Here is a 17,051-nt window from a genome sequence, read left to right on the forward strand (position 1 = left end):
ACCTTAATGTGGTGTAGGAATGTGGTGTTTTTTCTAGGGGTATAACCGTTTTGAGGGGGAGAGCGGGCTTTTCTGGACTTTATTTGATAGAACAGTGAAGACTAGACATGTAAATAGGATAGAGATTGGGGGAAGGACACGCAACAAAGAGTCCTGGTTGAGACTCGAATGCGGGACACTGGATTGAGCCTTTCAGCTTATGACTGCCTGCTCATCCAAGTAAGCTAAACTGGTGTCACAACTTTAAAATCTGATTAGGAACCCAAAGCAAGGTGGAAAAAGCCCAGATGAACTGGATGTATATAAGCTCCAGTGCTGCTTCATAAACAGGGAAACTGGTGTCCCCTCCTGAAGACCCCCTGCAGGAAAAGACATTTGGCTCAGGTGCAGTGAAAGCTGTGAGCTTTGCAAAGGCAGATTCTGAGCATCGTGACATGCTGGACCGTCATTGAACAATCCGTTCATGCTTAAAAATCCTGTACAAACATACAACTTACAAACTCCACACAAAAAGGCCCAAGCTGAGCTGAAGGTTCAAAGCCAGAACCTGCTTGGTATGAAGACACACTGCACCACCATGCCCACCTGTAGCTTGTAAATGTGTATACAAATGTACTGCTGTGCTTTCTCATGAATCAGCTGTGGAACGGGTCCACATGAAGAAGGACGGAGCCCACTGAGAGATATTTGTCACAGCCTGCATGTGCAGTTTGGATGAAGCCAAGGAGGGATGACCTTTCACTGTGCATTATTTAAACTTGGAAATATTCGTGTGACAGATGTTGAAATGAAACCATGTTTGGTTGGTTCCTCAGGCTTAGAGATTTAGAGCCTGTGCTGTTTAGGTTGATCCCGTATACTAAATTGTTTCACATACTATTTTTAACCTGGCTTCACACTCAGCCTTGTGTAAGACTAACTCCACACACTCCGAATTTGTTAACAGCTCTGAAACCTCTCAAGATGAGTAATCACTGTTTGTTCACTTCTCTTTCCTCGGCGCAGACTAATGGCAGAACAAGTGGAAAGGTTTATTTGTGTGAACACCTCATTAGGTAAAGTTAAAAGGAACCAATATTTCATATGTGTAGTTTGGTACTATGGTATAGATAATTACGGTTTCCATAATATAGATGAAGATGCACTGCGGTACAATCTGTTACCCGATAACAGCTTTTGTTATTAATATAAATCATGGAGGAGAAGATAAAAGAAACAGATGATGTTTAAACTTTAGAATGAGTAAAAGGAAAGAAAAAGTTTATGACTGCTACAGGGGGAATACACTCTCCAAGCAGTGTATACAGTAACAGAAGAAAGCTCGGCACATTGGTGTTCATTTACAGATTTACAGACAATCTAATGTATGTCAGTCAAGTTTGGCTTTGGTCATTACCTTTCTGAGTAACACTTGCCAGGAACAGTATCAGACAGACTTCTGACAGGCCTTTGTTTCTGTTGCAGGGCACCGAGAGGGACTGGAGAACCTGACAGTCAGAGTGCACCTTCAAGCAAAGCTGTCACGCTGCAGACATGCCCCCATCCACTCACCACAGGTCAGTATTAAAAGTAGCTCATTGTGCAGGGGAACTTGCACGTTCACACATGCACAGAAAGTTCATTTCCATCTCCCAAAGATGTGGTGAAGCACTGCTGTAGCTCTTTTATTCAGGAAATTAAGTGACTCCGAGTCACACTTGTGAGCAGTTTACATTTGGGCCGATGTGTTCGTGTTCAGAATGAAAAGTCTAAGAAAGAAACGTGTACATGACCAATCACTGGACTGCACAGAAGAAAAGCTTGTCATCCGCTCACTTTCCCTCCGTCTCTCTGAAGCCATGGAGGCCCGAGCACGTCAGCGAGCAGAGCGAAGGAAGGAAATTGAAGAACTCAAGAGGAAGAAAGAAGAAGAAAAGCTGGTAAGTTGAAAGGTCGTTTTCTGGGGAAACGTGGGTTTTTTTTTTTTGCAGCAGCAGCTGTGGTTCAAGTGGTGGCTCTGATTTCCCATGGGTTGGTGGTTTGATTCCCTGCCCCTCATTGTTTGTAACTGATCTCAGGAAAGACGTGAAGCCGGGTGTGTGTGTGAATAGGTGAATGAGAAACCGATAGTAAAGCAGTAGAAGCCAGCTAAGGTTAAAATGCACTCCATAAGTGCAGACCTCTTACCATTTTTATTTTGGGACCTCCAAAACAGCTGTCGTTAAAAAAAACATCCAAATTTAATGGCAAACACAACTTTCAGGCTCAGATGAAAGCCGCTGAAGAGCTCAGGCTGAGGGAGGAGGAGGAGGAGAAACGCAAAGCAGCAGAAAGACGTCGGGAGGAGAAAAGGCTGGAAAGAGAGGTGAGGTGTACTTCATATTTTATGGATGTCCGCAAAAAAGCGGAACTTCGTGGGTCTGAGTACAAGAAGCGGTTCTCTCATGTGACTCCCTGCAGAATATTAAAAATAATCTCGCTTTGTGTTTCTGCACAGAGAGAAGAGGAGAAACAGAGACAACTGAAAAGGCAACGGGAGCTGATGGCACTGGCCCGCCAACACCACTGCAGAACGTTGTTGCTGCGGCGGGGCCTGGCGCCATGGAAACGCCTCATTCAGCTCAGACAAGCCAGTGTGGAGGTAAATCACCTGTCCTGTCCATTTCAGCTGTCAGTCTACAGCGACACAGGGAGCCAGCAAGTACTATTGTATTTCTGGCTGTGAGGAGTAAACTAAAAACATTTGTTTGACTTTAACACCATTAATGTGTTAAAGTGGCAATTGTGAGCAATGTACACAATAACTGACAATTGTGAGCAATACACAAACTGCTCTGGTTTTTTAAAAAATAAATTATTGTCACTCAAAAACCGAGCCAAAGGCAAATCTACGACACACTTTGGACGTGAAAGTGCAGAAGGAATACGTCCAAACAAAAGCTTTCTAGCAGCACTCCCTTGACATCATCACTATTTCATCCTCCAAATGTTCCTGTCTTAGCAAAGCTTAACAAATGAACACAGAAAATCTTTTGTATTCATGTTTCAGAGCTTGTTATAAAACCTCTCTGTTTGGATGCGAGTACATGGCTTTTCTACCTGGCACATATGATTGAGTTTACATTCACGAGTGCACACTGGTGCTTTTCCCCCCCTCTTTTTCATTCCCTGCCAGCTGGCTGAGCGTCATCACACTTTCATCCTCCTGAGGCAGTGCACATTAGGCTGGCAGCAATCAGCAAGAGAGTCTGTGTCTGACAAAGAAGCTTGTGCTGACCAACTGCACCAGCACTTTTTGCTTCGGAGGAGCTTAACCTGCTGGAAAAGGGTGCGTATACACCTGCACACATACAGACGCCATCCGGGGCTGACTAAAAGAAATATCTTTTTCCTAATCTCCTCTTCTACCTGCTCAGTCATATTTTCATTTTTCCAGTCTGTATGAGTGACAGGTTAAAGGAAAGAAGCCAGCCCTGTGCCTCTGTTTTGCTGTCTGTGTTTGCTGGCATGACTTGGGTACACGAGAGGGATCAATGCAAATCAAAACAAAGTTCTTTCCTACCACGAGACATTCCTGTGTTCATGTGACTTCTCTCTCCCAGTTGATAATAAACCATCCACAGGGTGATATGGGTCACTGATCAGCTTGATGAGTATGAAAATAATGGAAATCATCTGCTGTGACCTTGTGAGTCACCAGCTCCCCAGTCACCACCCACACTATCAGAAAAACATCAAATAAGGAGACAACCAACACTTATATTAGATTTTCCTTTAGTTTTTCAACCATCTTTTATATCCTGATTTCTTAGTGTTTTTTAAAAAATATTTTTCACACTTACATGTTTCAGGTCAAAAAAAATTAACATTAGACAAAAATAACTGATTAAATACTAAATTTAATCAGTTATTTGGGGCAGCACGGTGGCACGGTGGTTAGCACTGTTGCCGCACAGCAAGAAGGTCCTGAGTTCAATTCCACCATCAGGCCGGGGTCTTTCTGTGTGGAGTTTGCATGTTCTCCCCGTGTTTGCGTGGGTTCCCTCCGGGTACTCCGGCTTCCTCCCACCGTCCAAAGACATGCAGCTTGAAGGGATAGGTTAATTGGAAAATCCAAATTGCCATTGTGCGAGTGAATGTGAGTGCGAATGGTTGTCTGTCCCTGTGTGTTGGCCCTGTGACAGACTGGCGACCTGTCCAGGGTGTACCCTGCCTCTCGCCCTATGACAGCTGGGATAGGCTCCAGCGTCCCCCGCGACCCTGAAAAGGATAAGCGAATGGATGGATGGATGGATAAATACTAAATGCATTTTTTAAATACCTGGCCCTATGCGGAAAAAAAATAATAAGAGCAATTTTTGGAAAAGCTGAGTTCAGTTTCATAATTCAGTTGTCTAATTACCCGACCTATTCAATTGAGAAATCACCAAAACAGAACCTGTCTGGCAAAGTCAAGTAGACTCCAAGAGGTGATTGACTCATTACAGAGGTCATGTCATGGCACACCCTGGACAGGTCAGCAGTCTTTCACAGTGCTAACACATAGAAACAGACAGCCATTCGCACTCAGATTCACACCTATGGGCAATTTATAGTTACCACTTAACCTAATCCCACTAAATGCATGTCTTTGGACTGTGGGAGGAAGCCGGAGTACCTGTAGAGAACCCACACAAACTCGGGGAGAACATGCCGACTCCACACGGAAAGACCCTGATGGTGGAATTGAAATCAGGACCTTCTTGCTTCCCCCCCCCCCCGTATTAGTTTTTATTACTTTTATTACTTTTTTAGTAATAAAAACTAATACAGCACTTCATAAAAAGAACACCAACACCATACCAACAGTGTCGAGGCTGCTTTAATACTTCAGGACATGGGCGATTTGCCATAATTGATAGAACCATGAATTCTGCTCTCTACCAGAAAATCCTGAAGGAGAATTTATGGCCATCACTTTCTGTCCTGAAGCTCAAGAGCACTTAGGTTATTCAGTAGGACAATGATCCAAAGCACACCAGCAAGTCCACCTCTGAATGGCTAAAAAAGAAATAAAAAATAAAGCTGTTGGGGCGGCTTAATCACACTCTGGCCTCAAATCAGACTGCGATGCTTTGGCGTGACCTTAAACTGGCTGGTCAGCCTTCAATGTGGCTGCTAAAGGTGGCACAATCAGTTTTTAGGTTTATGGAAAAATAACCTTTTCACAATGCATCAAGATGATATTTGATGATCTGAAACATGTAAGTGTGATGAATACCAAAAAAACTAAGAAATCAAGAAAAGGAAAAATACTTTTTCACAGCACTGTGCATCTCATCTTATAATTTTTGTTCACTTTTACTGTATTCCTATTTGTAAGCAAGTGTTTTTCATTCCAGATGAGAGACATACAGATAATTCAGGAAGAGCGAGCCGAGCGCTTCTATCGCACACGCACTCTGAGGAGGTTTCTGCTGGCGCTGCTGGACCACGTGACTCAGGAGAGGCTGGTGGAGTGGGAGCATCAGGAGCTGGCTCTGGAGCATAATGAGAGGTCTGCTACCCCTGACTTTGCCATACGTTCACAGTAATATAACCAGCCAAGTGGGTGTTATTATATTTAACAACTTGAAAGAACTTTAATTACAAGTTAAACTGCTGAATCAGAACAGTCTTTGCAGCTCTTAGAGAAAGGACAGGGCCTGCAAGCCTTTGAAGATGTAAACATTCATTTGACCTCTAGGCATTTTCAATAAGAGACTCTCAAGACCTCAAGTAGCCCTGAAAAAATAGATTTACTAGGAAGTTGTGTAGATGGTAATTCTATAATACACATTGCAGAAGCAGTTTCTGGATATTCACCAATATGAAATATGAAGTGCATCTTTTTTTTCCATCTTCCTTTTCCAGTGTAACTTCCTCTTCATTAGACAGAAAATTTATACCACCATCTCCTTGACTCCGGTGCACCAACTCATATCTGCTGTTAGCTGCAAATGTCTTTTCATATCATGATTAATGGAGTCTGTTGGGATGCTTTTGTAGCTCAGTGTGTAGCGCTCCTAAACGGGCCACGTTTCTGCAATAATAGCCTTTGTAGATACCCAAAAGTCAATAAATCTGGGGGGTAATTGTGATATAGCGGTCTTATATAAAACCATCTGTGCTTGTATGGTCTCCCTAAATCCTAGAGCCAGCATGCTAACATGCTGCTGTTCATGCCATAAATCTGTTAAAGTAGCAAGCCAGAATTTACACAGACAAGATACTGCTTAGATTCTTCTTTTCCTGGCTATTTTAATTATGATATACTCGCACAGAGTTACATGTGAGAACTTATTAGCTGTTGTCATGCTAGAGGTCCCTTTAATCCATTTTGTTATTGCTCACTTGCTCTGTTCCCGTCTGTCCCTCCATCTGCCTGCATATCAGACGAGTGCTGCGGCAATGTTTCCTGGCCTGGAGGCAACTTCCATGTTTGCTGCGCAAGGAAAGAGAGAAGGACGAGCGGAGGGAGAAGCTGTGCCGCAAAGTGACTGAGGTTCTCCCGGATTTCTGCTCCCATCCACTGTAACGCCTCTGGGAAGACCGACAGAACGGGCAACGTACTGCATACTGATGCAGGCGACACGCAAACATCTCAGCATCACTCTGGAAGATGACACACTGCACACTTCTTACATTTATTTTATAAAATATTTTCACAGAAACACATAAATCAACCAGAGCAATTATTGGAATACAAAAAACAAACAAAAAAACCCCCCAAAAAAACCCCTTTAATGCCTGTGAGAACCAAAAGCAGTGAAAAACTCATTTCTAACTGATGCCAAAACATATTGATTCATTTGCGTTTTCCATTTATCTAAGAGTTGTTCCATTTCTGAGTCAGTTTTGAAACGGATTAAAAGAGTCAAAGTAACCGTGTGGTAATAACTAAGCAATCAGCTGCTGTGGAACTTCAAATTAGCTGGCCTATCTGGCCTGTGCCAAAATGTTTCAATTAGTTGTGATAAATATCCATGAATTCGTTTCACAAGGCCAAGTAAGGTCAAGTGCAGTCTGTTTGTGAATGATGAAAAGGTTATAGTGAGCCCTAGAGAGCCTCCTTGAATATCCTATCTGTGCACTCAGAGGCATCATCTTGTGCTGTGTTCAGACAAAATGTCCCCACCAGGATCAGCAGATTGGAGTTATTGTCTCGCATCAAGGCACTACGAAGGAGGGGAGACATAAGGTCAGCCTTCAAGTCAAGGAAGACATCCAGCGTGAAGGACTAGTAATATTTGTTTGGCAGAGGTGACGTATATGACCAGCTGCATAGAGGAGATCCTGCATGTCCTTCACATTTATGGCAGTATGTGCATCTTATGGGCGTGAGTAGTTGTTATTGCTAAGTGTCAAAGTCAGTGCAAGTCCATATGTTGCACGTTAAAAACGTAGCAGCTCTGAGGTTTGCTGCCAGCAGCACGTCCAATCAGTTAAAAGGAGTCATGCTGCCATCCAGTGGACACTAACACACCAGCAGCCACAATTCCCAAACTTTAAACAGCATTGCATCACAAGTCTCTCACACCAAGTCAGTGGGAGAGGGGGGAATCACTTTGTCTCCCATGCTCATGAACTCAGACCAGTTGCCACGGAAACCTCGGGAATAGGCGCCAGTGTTCACGACGAGTCCCCAGTAGGCGCTGCGAGCGGTTTTCTCTCGCAGGGCGATGCAGGCTTCGCGCTCGGTCACGTTGTAGCTGACGTTGATGAGCTGTATCGCCAGCAGGTGAAGCAACCCGCCCGTCACGATGCTGCTGTACCACGCACAGGTGAAGCAAAGAGCAGTGCTGGAACACAGACAAGGACGGAGGTAGTCAATTTTTTTCTTTTTTACCAGCAAAAGGGTTTTATTTTCATGCTCAGCCAAAGATAACACCGCCACTAGTGTAGTGTGGCTTATGGTAGTGGTATTATCCTTCCATTTGTCACCAGTGTTTCCTGATGTCTGTGGGGCAATGCCTTGTTTTCATTCTGGATTTGGTCTCTGTTTCAGAACCGTTACAGCCCTGATGCTAGTGCCAGAATTCAATTAGCTATGCATAAAAATTGGAAATCTTTACAGTTTCCAATCAATACACACATACATGCATAGTCATTTAAGGCTGCTCCCTTATTTCAAACAGTGAATGAATCTGAAAGTTACAACTTGGCACAGATTTGACACCAGATGTCCTTCCTGATGTAATGCCCATGTATCCTGGCTCGGTGGAGATGTTTGACCATAATGCACAGAAAAACCAAACACATCATATCAGCACAAAAGCTTTATGCTAACTATAAAGTGCAGTGGTGGAGGGAAAATGATTTGGGCTTGTTTTGTGGCCACAGAAACTGGACATGTTGCAGTCACTGATTTGACCGTGAAGTCCTCTGTGTACCAAAGTATTCTAGAGACAAATGTGAAGCCATCTTTCTGGCAGCTAAAGCTTGGTTTTAAACTGGGTCATGCAACAGGATGATGATCCAAAACACTGCAACAAATCTACAAGAGAATAGTTGAAAAATAAAAGAATAAAGGTGTTGCAATGACCCAGACCTCAAACTGACTGAAATGCTGTGGTGGGACCTTCACAGAGCTCTGCATTAATTAATTCCTGCAAACCTCAATGAACTGAAGTAATGTGGTAAAGAAGAATGTGCCAAAATTCCTTCACAGCAACATGATAAAGCCAAACAGAAAATACCACTTCAAAGTTCTGCTAATGGTGGTTCTACAAGCTCTTGATTAATGGGGTATACTTAGTTTTTGACAGAACTGTATGTCTGTTTCCACTACCTGTACTGGTTGTAGACTCCTGGGCAGTAGAGTAAGGCGAAGAGGAGATTTTGCCGTGGACACACACTCTGTAGCACCAGGCTGATTCCGTACAGGGACGTCAACAGGAAGAGGACGAGCGTGAGCAGAAAGCTGCGGTGATTGGCCTGCCCCACACAGCTGTTTATCCTGCCCCGACACAGACAGGAGGGGACGCACAAACACACGTGTACACACACAAGCAGACAAAACATTGTACTGAGACTCCAGGGTTACACTACACTACACACAAACATGCAGGAGCGTGCATGGTATAGAAGGATGGCAGCAAGGAAATTGTGACGTTAACACAACATAGAAAAAAATATGTTGAGCTAGACACAAGAGGACAAAGATATTCATTCTCTCTGAGCTCATTACCTGCAAAGACAGAGTAACTTAACTCTTATAAATTAAAGGTGTTATTTTAGATCTGCGTGGTCTTTGTGGAGAAAAGAAGCAGGTCACAAACAAGACAACTTCAGTGTTTGAAGGAGAAGAAAGCAGTGATGACAGGCAGGTCGAGTGAGAGGAATTTGAATGGAACCCACCAGACACAGTGGTGGTCGAGACGCAGCACGCAGACACCACAGATGCGACAATGCCCCGCCCTGGGGGGCCGCACCATCCTGCATGCCTGACACCAGTTCTTTCGGTTGCTTTCCTTCATTTCCTCCTCCGCATGCTCCGACACCCCAGCCCGGTTGGCTACAGTCATCGTCACATCCTGCCTCCCACCACTGAGGGAAGGGTTTCTGCAATACGCCACCTTGCTGTGAACGGACTCTTCGTTTGGGCGCAGGATGCCCGGATCTCTCTTGGTGTGGAAAAGAGCCAGCAGGGTGAGGACAACCCCGACGCTTACCAGCGCTAGCTGAAGCAGTCCAAAATCCCCACGTGGAAACACCTCAGTGATGAACAAGTAGTACATGTACGCCAAGGAGAAAAGGGCCAGGCTGAGGAAGAAGAGGGTCCGTCCTTTCTTACGGTGGGTGAAATAGTAGTACCACAGCACTAAGCCCGGCAGAGCTGTCAGAACCACCATCCCAATCAGGAAGTGGAGAGCAGCAAGGTGCAGCAGGGCAGGAAGGAGAAGAAGAGGAGGAATGATGGACAGGTCCACCTTGCGAGCTCCACCCCACAGCCACGGCACACGAATCCGATCTGTGACGACTGCAGCCACCTGTGACAGGGATTCAGGCTTCTGAGGTTCCCTCTTCAGAAACCTGATGAGGTAACGGAAAAGCTGTAATACTTTTTTTTAATTAAAGTAACCATGTAGGGAACTTACTAACATGTTTCAAGCACCCAAAATACAGACAGAGAACTCAAATACAAGTTATTCATTCATCATATTTTCATAATAAACAGCAGATTGCAATTACAATGTGATTTTTATACCCTGAGTGTCACTATGTGAAAAACCTGATATTGATGATACAATAAAGCATTCAGTCATCAGCAGGACTCATGCTTCTGACTACCAAATTAGTCGACTAATGGAACTATCAAGAGCCCAACATTTACTGACGTGACGGCAAATGAAGCATTTCTTATTGGGCCATAAAGCTGCAACAAGCACACACAAATCACACCTGAGGCCGAAAATTATAGGTCTTCCCCTCTCTTCTACGACCCTCCCAACAGGAATACAAAAAAGCTTCATATTACGAAATATCTCAGAATAAGTGGGCCTCAATGAAAATGTGATTTTAATGGGGTACAGTGTTGGGCAAGTTACCTTGAAAAAGTAATTAATTATAGTTACTAGTTACTTCTTCAAAAAAGTAACTGAGTTACAAGATTCTAAAAGTAATTAATTACTTGAAAAGTAACTATTGCATTACTTTAAAAAAAAAAGTTTAATCCTCTGGGGTCCAGGGTAGATTTGGCCATTTTTAACTACTTTTGATGTTTCCTCTACATTTCACCTTTAAAAACTATTTACTTTGCCTTGTTTGGTATCATTCTTTTCAGCGTGTATGAATTTACAGTTATGTTTTCATTTTGACATACTGTATTAACACAATTGATCTAAAATCAGACAAAAAAAAAACATAATATCAGAGTAGAAAAAGTTATATTTTTTACTGTAACAACCACAAACGTGTTTAATGAATCATATGTCATAACTTTAAATGCAAATATAAATTGTCAATTTTAAAATCATATGCACAGCTTTTGCAGCCGTTTACCTTTTACCCCCCTTTTTTTAATAACAATTTCAAACTATTTACATAACAATCAGCTGTTCTGCATTCAATAAGCTGGCGCACAAATTATTTGTGCCACTCCAAATATTTCTGTCCACTATAAAGGAGAACATCACAGCCCGATACCTGCAGGTCTGACAGCAGCAGGTGTATCACTCCTATTCTCTACCTGGAGACAGCAGTCGCCTCATTGTTCTGACACACAACACAAAACTACCCACAACACTACAGACTAACTACACAAGACAACACATTAACTACTTAACTAACTTTTCTGCTGTCTCTCTCTCTTTCTCTCTCTCACCATCACTCCTAAAACTTCCCCCTCTTCCTAAACAACCAAATGTCATGTTGCCATATCATTTTTTGATTGGTCGACATGGTGCATTTTTCCACCAACATGAAAGGGTAGAGGTTTTTTGTTGTTGTTTTTTTGGTCATAAGCAGAGAGTACTTGCTAGCTCTGTCCTAAACATGACAAAACTATTCAGGAACAAACACCGCGTATATTTTGTTTATCATGACTCTGGTTTTACGTGGCCTATCAACACAATTTAAAAACTGGTATATATCACCTTGTTGCTTTGTCATCTTAAAGTGGTCATGTGATTGGCTTACCGCGACTACTTCATTCTTCCTCAGTCAAACAGCAGCACTCATGCGATTGTTTTGCTCCCTTAGCTCCAGGTGTTGTGCCAAAAAGTGATCGTCAGGGAGAAAGTGATTGCCGTCCGCGGGAGCGCGCGGAGCTGCTTAACACTGTAGCGCCCAGATCTTGGGGGGCCCTGATTACTTACATAGACAGCTGCTTCCGTGCAACTGATATAAGGTGCAATAAGCTGAAGACAGCTTCAACCGTCTGTTTGTTGAAAAATAGTTTTCCTTGTTAGTAACTGTAACGGCATTGTAACGATAGTTATAGTGATTAGTTAGATTACTCGTTACTGAAAAAAGTAACTCCTTACTTCCATCACTGATGTGGTAGAAATAAAATTATCTGATATCTTTTGTTTTAGATAGACAGAACTAAGACAGTAGTTACATTTTTAAATTTACTTTCTGGGTTATAATTCTGTTAAAGCGTCTCTGTAAGAACAAGCAAGACAGTTTGTGCCCTTTGCACATATAATGCAAGCAGCAGCAGAGAATTACCAGCACTTTCAGCTGTTCTGTTATGTGATTGTAAATGATTTGGCACAGTGTTTAAACCAGATGGCCTTCGTGACACAGCCCTTCCATTTATCCGGGTTTTGGACTGGGCACTGGGAGTACACGTGTACATGTGACCCCATGACACTGGGTTAATGTCTCCTCCCAGTGTCAAACCAAGGATCTTTCACATAGAGTCACTGATCCCAGCACTGCTATATTAGAAGCTTTGGTATGAAAATGATGTGATTCTCTTTGGATTTTGCACCGCTGGTCAGACAAGTCCAGGAATTTGACCAAATTGTCTGATTTGTGTTTTGTTTTCTGTATATTATTTCTGCTGGTATAACAGATCTTTAAAGGTTGCTCCTTTTTATTTATAGTATTAGTATTATACGTTTTTTGTCTTGATTTAACTACAGTCTGTGTGTTTGTTGTAGTTATGTAGTTTTGTGAAAATCTCCTAAAGTCTGAACCAGTAACATTTCAACTGTGATGTTAAATTGTTACTAAATTTATAAAATCTAAAAAAAACATTAAAGAAACATGGACTTTAATCCTTAGCCGACTAACTTTTTTCATTCTCTCCTAAAAACTGATGATCTTTAGCAGGGCCTGTGATTGGCCAAAAACAGCTCAGAGAAGGGACAGGAGTCTAGTTCAGATCAATCGAATTACAATTCACCTAAAGACTATTATGGATTTTCATCGAAATACACCAAAAACAAGTTGTCTATCTTGCCTTAAATTGGGGCACAAAATTAAATCTCGCATTTCCCACCTGTCACAGGCGTCATCCAGGTCCTCACAGTCACAGCAGCAGGCTGCTACATGGCTGCGCTGTCCATGTCTGTTCATGTATTCGCAGCAGCACAAGACCGCCTCCTCCTCCAGCACCTTCTTGGCTTGCCTCTTCATTACAGAGAGCCCTGCAGCCTGTCAGAGGTTTTAAAAAAGGTAATGAGTTCGAGGAAAGTGAAAAGTTGCAGATGATCAAAGGGAAGGGAAAAGTATTAAGTGAAAATACCTTTACCTGATTTGCTTTCAGCTAATAATCATTTGAAAATACCACTTTGCTGAACTGACCTTTTCATGCAGCAGCTTACCAGACACTTGCATGCATTTTAGATGGTGGAGTGCTCTGAACAGATTTCCACAGCACTTTCACGTCACTTCCTGTCCTCACATCTGTCACACATCTGTCACCCTTTAATGATTTACAGCAAATGATCAGTCCCCCCACCCCCCGCACACTGGCTTGTTTATGTGGCACAGATGGATATGGATTTGGGTTGAGGTGGTGTCAGCAGTTATAGCAATGGCAGGTCTTAGGTGGCCTCTCAATCATGGCATGACAAAGTGGGGTTAATCCTTCAGCTGAGTTAAACCTCTATCTTTGGGAGGAATATGAATGAGCCTCTGATTAGCAATAAATCACAGAATGAAATTGTGTGTTATTATTAAAGCTCAGCCAGCAATCACGCTAATGTGTTAAAAAGGACATTCTGGGTCAGAAAAGGTTACCAGCATCTAATTAGGGTCCTTCCAGGCACCCTTGGATCTGTAAGATCCTAAAGAGAGGACAGATTGGGTTACATGTACTGATTAATGGGTGTCTGCTAGCACCAAACAGCACATCTGCTCCCTGACAAATAAAGAAAAATACTGCTGCAAGGGCTTACAGTGTGACTGTTGCACTCAGCAATTTTACAGCTGTGGTGTTTAATGCTTTGGCCAAAAAGCTTTTCAGGGCAAAGCACATCATTTTGCTTCAATATCTAGGAATTGCTGTCGTTTAGGATGGAAGACGTCACTTTTACAACTCTGATTATTAGCTGAAAGCAAATCAGCAACATTTTTCATAGTTAATAGTTCCAGATTGCAACTGTCGAGGATGCTTGCTTTACTTACTTTATATAATTTTGCTGTAAACACCATATTTGTCTGACACAATCGAGGCTCATTCTCATCCTAGGCCAAACTCTCAATTTGAATGTGAAAATAAACAGCATAAAATAACATTCTCATTTGACTATATACCAGAGCCAAAGAAGTGTGACAAGGAAACCTCCAACAATGTCTCAGTGTCTCAATGCCCATTGCTGACAAAGAAATGAAGACAGACCGATATACAATCACTCCAACCGATATTTGGGGGACTCCAGTATCTGATATATTGGGGTTTTTTTTCACATACACACAAAACATAAACCAATGTACCTAACACTTGTTATGTGTACTTTTATGTGTATTTACTCGTTCACACTCTGCTTGGATCAGGGTTTGTTACTGCTTTCTTACCAGGTTTGTTACCTTGTTACCAGCAGTGCCCTCTAGTGGACAAACTATGCAACAGCAACAGTGATAACGTGCCTGAATGGTGTTTCTCCCATTTCTTCTTTACTTTTTTCATTTATCAGCTGTTATAAATGTTGATACGGAGAGATCTGCAAATTGATAATATCACGTAGTAATATCAACTGTTACGCTATCAGTATTTTGCACCAAAAGCATGCCAACAGCAGCTAATAGGGTAGTGGTTTACACATTTTCCTAACAGCAGCAGATTGAATTCCTAAGCTACTGAGCTTCTTTCTGCACAATTTCAGTCAAATGTTAAAAAATGACTGTAAAACACTGAGTACAGATGGATAAGGGTGGAAATTCAGATCATGTTGAGCTCTGTGGGTTTAGGGAGTCATCAACTAAATGGGATTTGCATCTAATTATTAAAATAATCCCAACATTTGGAACATTAGTTTGTTTACTTTTAAGCTCATGAAAATGGAGGGACTACATAAAAAAGGCTGCAAATCCTCAGTTTTAGTGCAGACTTTTATTCTAAACCCTTTCCGAAAGTCCACACTTTAATTACATTTTTCCCATTTCATTACAAATACATTTAACTGGTGTACAGCAGCAAAATTAGGAAGATTATGTCACTGTCCAAATGACTGTACATTAAAAGGCAGAGCTGCACAGTTAAATTCCTGAAGCTTGTAAAGACATAAAAAGTACTTAAAGTGGCCTCACCTCCACTCAGTGCTCGGCAGAAAGCAGGATTTACAACATCAGTCTTTGTACATGTGCAAAGACTCAAATAGTAAATGGACTGGTACTTATATAGGACCTTTCTACTCAAGTTAAGATACTACACATCTCATTATCACAATCACCACTCAATCACAGCACTTTTATCTATGCCTAACATTTACATAGTTAAGCTCCCATGGATGTATCCAGACCAACGCATGTTCCCATGGCTTCCTACTGGTAGAAGACCACCTTTGCTTTTTTTTTTCCAGAGCAATAATATTCTCATACTTCCTAAAACGGGTCTGAATGTACCACTAGTGGTCAAGGAAGCTACACCTCGTTTGGAAGTCAGCCTCTTAGACACCTACACACCTGGTAACTGACCAACCAAGACACCATGCTAAACCTTCCAGGTGGAGGACCTAACAGCGGCTGGCTGTAGCTTAATATATACTTTATAGGTAGGATGACCAGATTTCCCACTTTACTATTCTTTCTCCCACCTCCCAATACTACATACTGAGGGAATGTCCCACATGTTGCTTTCTCACAAGAAACAAGGCTGTAAAAGAGATGTGCTGATCCACAGAACCATCCCTACAGAAACCCAAAAATGATTACCACGCAGAACAGCAGCTGCGATTACAGATAACCAAAAGTTACAACAATTGTAGTGGCATATAAAAAAACTACCTTTCAGGTTATTTGTAGCCTTACTGCAAACTCCTTACCCCACATTTAGTCAGCATATATAGAGACTATCGAGTGTTATAAACATGAACATTCTATAGAAAACCATTGAGACAAGTGTTACTTCACAAAACTGCTGATTGCTGCAACTTGTGTTATCAATGAAATTTTACTTAGGGTAGATGGGGAGCCAAGATGGCATTAGAATAACTAAATACACGCCTGCTTATGAATAATCAATTAACATCATCAGTTATTTTTTTCTGCAGCACACCTGCTCTAAACTATACCTTGCATAATAAACTTTTGTCCCAGTAACAGGATGCTGTGCTGACACATTCAGTAAAAATCAGTTTTTATTGGAGACGCTGTGACTTTAAACTCGACTGCATGTAAATATTAGGACTTCACCGTTTTCCCTGGCATTTAACCCAATGAATCCTGCAGCTTGTCGGTAACATAATTGCAGACTGCAGCTCACAGTTAACCGACGTTCAACCGACGTTTACCTGCCAACAAGCCGCCGTCTCACCGGAGCGACACACTGCGTCAAAGCAGGTTTCACGACCCGACAAACCCGGGTAAACATACCTGCACACGGGGCTGCTACATGCCAGCCTCTAGAAATATCGACTGGAACGATTTTCCCCCGCCGTGCTTCTTAACGGAAGTCTCGGTCCCGGCAGCAGAGCTCGTATCCGGTGTTTCTGCCGCTAAATGCAAGTCGCGTGAAGTGACCGCGGAACGGCGGCAACTGCTGGGGCGGGGGCTGGGTTTGAGTATCCGGCTCGGCTGGTGCTTCCTGCAGGAGCCGGGGGGTGTCTTCTGCGTGGACGTCCAGGTTTCGGTACACAGAGAAGTCCTGCTTCCTCCTCTCCAAACTGGCTGAATTGTTTCTGTACTGACGTCACATGAAGTGGCTTTTCCCCGCCCAGCCTACTCCCACATGATGCTGCTACTGCTGCATGCACAGCTGTGCTCAGGTGAAGTGCTGGAAAAGCTGTGTACCAACACTCCATCAAAACAAACAGTCAGTTTAATGGTCTTTGTGAGAAGCTTCGTCCCGTTATAAATTAATTATAAGTAGCTTATCTTACTCTTGCACATTTGGTTATGCAAGAGAGATAATGCCAACATTTTTTTGGACTTTTATAACT

The 17,051-nt window shown here is 42.5% G+C and overlaps 2 protein-coding genes across 4 annotated transcripts in view; one reads left to right on the forward strand and one right to left on the reverse strand.

The window, feature by feature from the left end:
• Positions 1–6,943, forward strand: part of ccdc191 (coiled-coil domain containing 191) — a 16,136-nt gene extending 9,193 nt beyond the window's left edge. For all 3 annotated transcript variants that reach the window (XM_085468369.1, XM_085468367.1, XM_085468368.1), the window contains exons 11-17: positions 1,465–1,556; positions 1,837–1,919; positions 2,243–2,344; positions 2,477–2,620; positions 3,155–3,307; positions 5,361–5,515; positions 6,394–6,943. In XM_085468369.1, coding sequence (XP_085324495.1) covers positions 1,465–1,556; positions 1,837–1,919; positions 2,243–2,344; positions 2,477–2,620; positions 3,155–3,307; positions 5,361–5,515; positions 6,394–6,535 — 871 coding nt within the window. In that variant the 3' untranslated portion in view covers positions 6,536–6,943. The remainder of the gene's footprint in view (positions 1–1,464; positions 1,557–1,836; positions 1,920–2,242; positions 2,345–2,476; positions 2,621–3,154; positions 3,308–5,360; positions 5,516–6,393) is intronic.
• zdhhc23b (zDHHC palmitoyltransferase 23b) lies at positions 6,626–16,792 on the reverse strand. Its single transcript, XM_085468372.1, has 5 exons — positions 16,486–16,792; positions 12,950–13,104; positions 9,358–10,032; positions 8,789–8,956; positions 6,626–7,799 (listed from the first exon to the last, which is right to left on the reverse strand). Exons 2-5 carry the CDS (start codon positions 13,084–13,086, stop codon positions 7,532–7,534), a joined length of 1,248 nt encoding a protein of 415 aa, XP_085324498.1. The 5' UTR covers positions 13,087–13,104; positions 16,486–16,792; the 3' UTR covers positions 6,626–7,531.
• Positions 16,793–17,051: the final 259 nt, after the last annotated feature.

This window comes from Copadichromis virginalis, linkage group LG9, assembly GCF_057382275.1.
Source record: "Copadichromis virginalis isolate Kocher_CV1m ecotype Utaka linkage group LG9, C_Virginalis_male_GT1.1, whole genome shotgun sequence".
NCBI classification, from domain to species: domain Eukaryota; kingdom Metazoa; phylum Chordata; class Actinopteri; order Cichliformes; family Cichlidae; genus Copadichromis; species Copadichromis virginalis.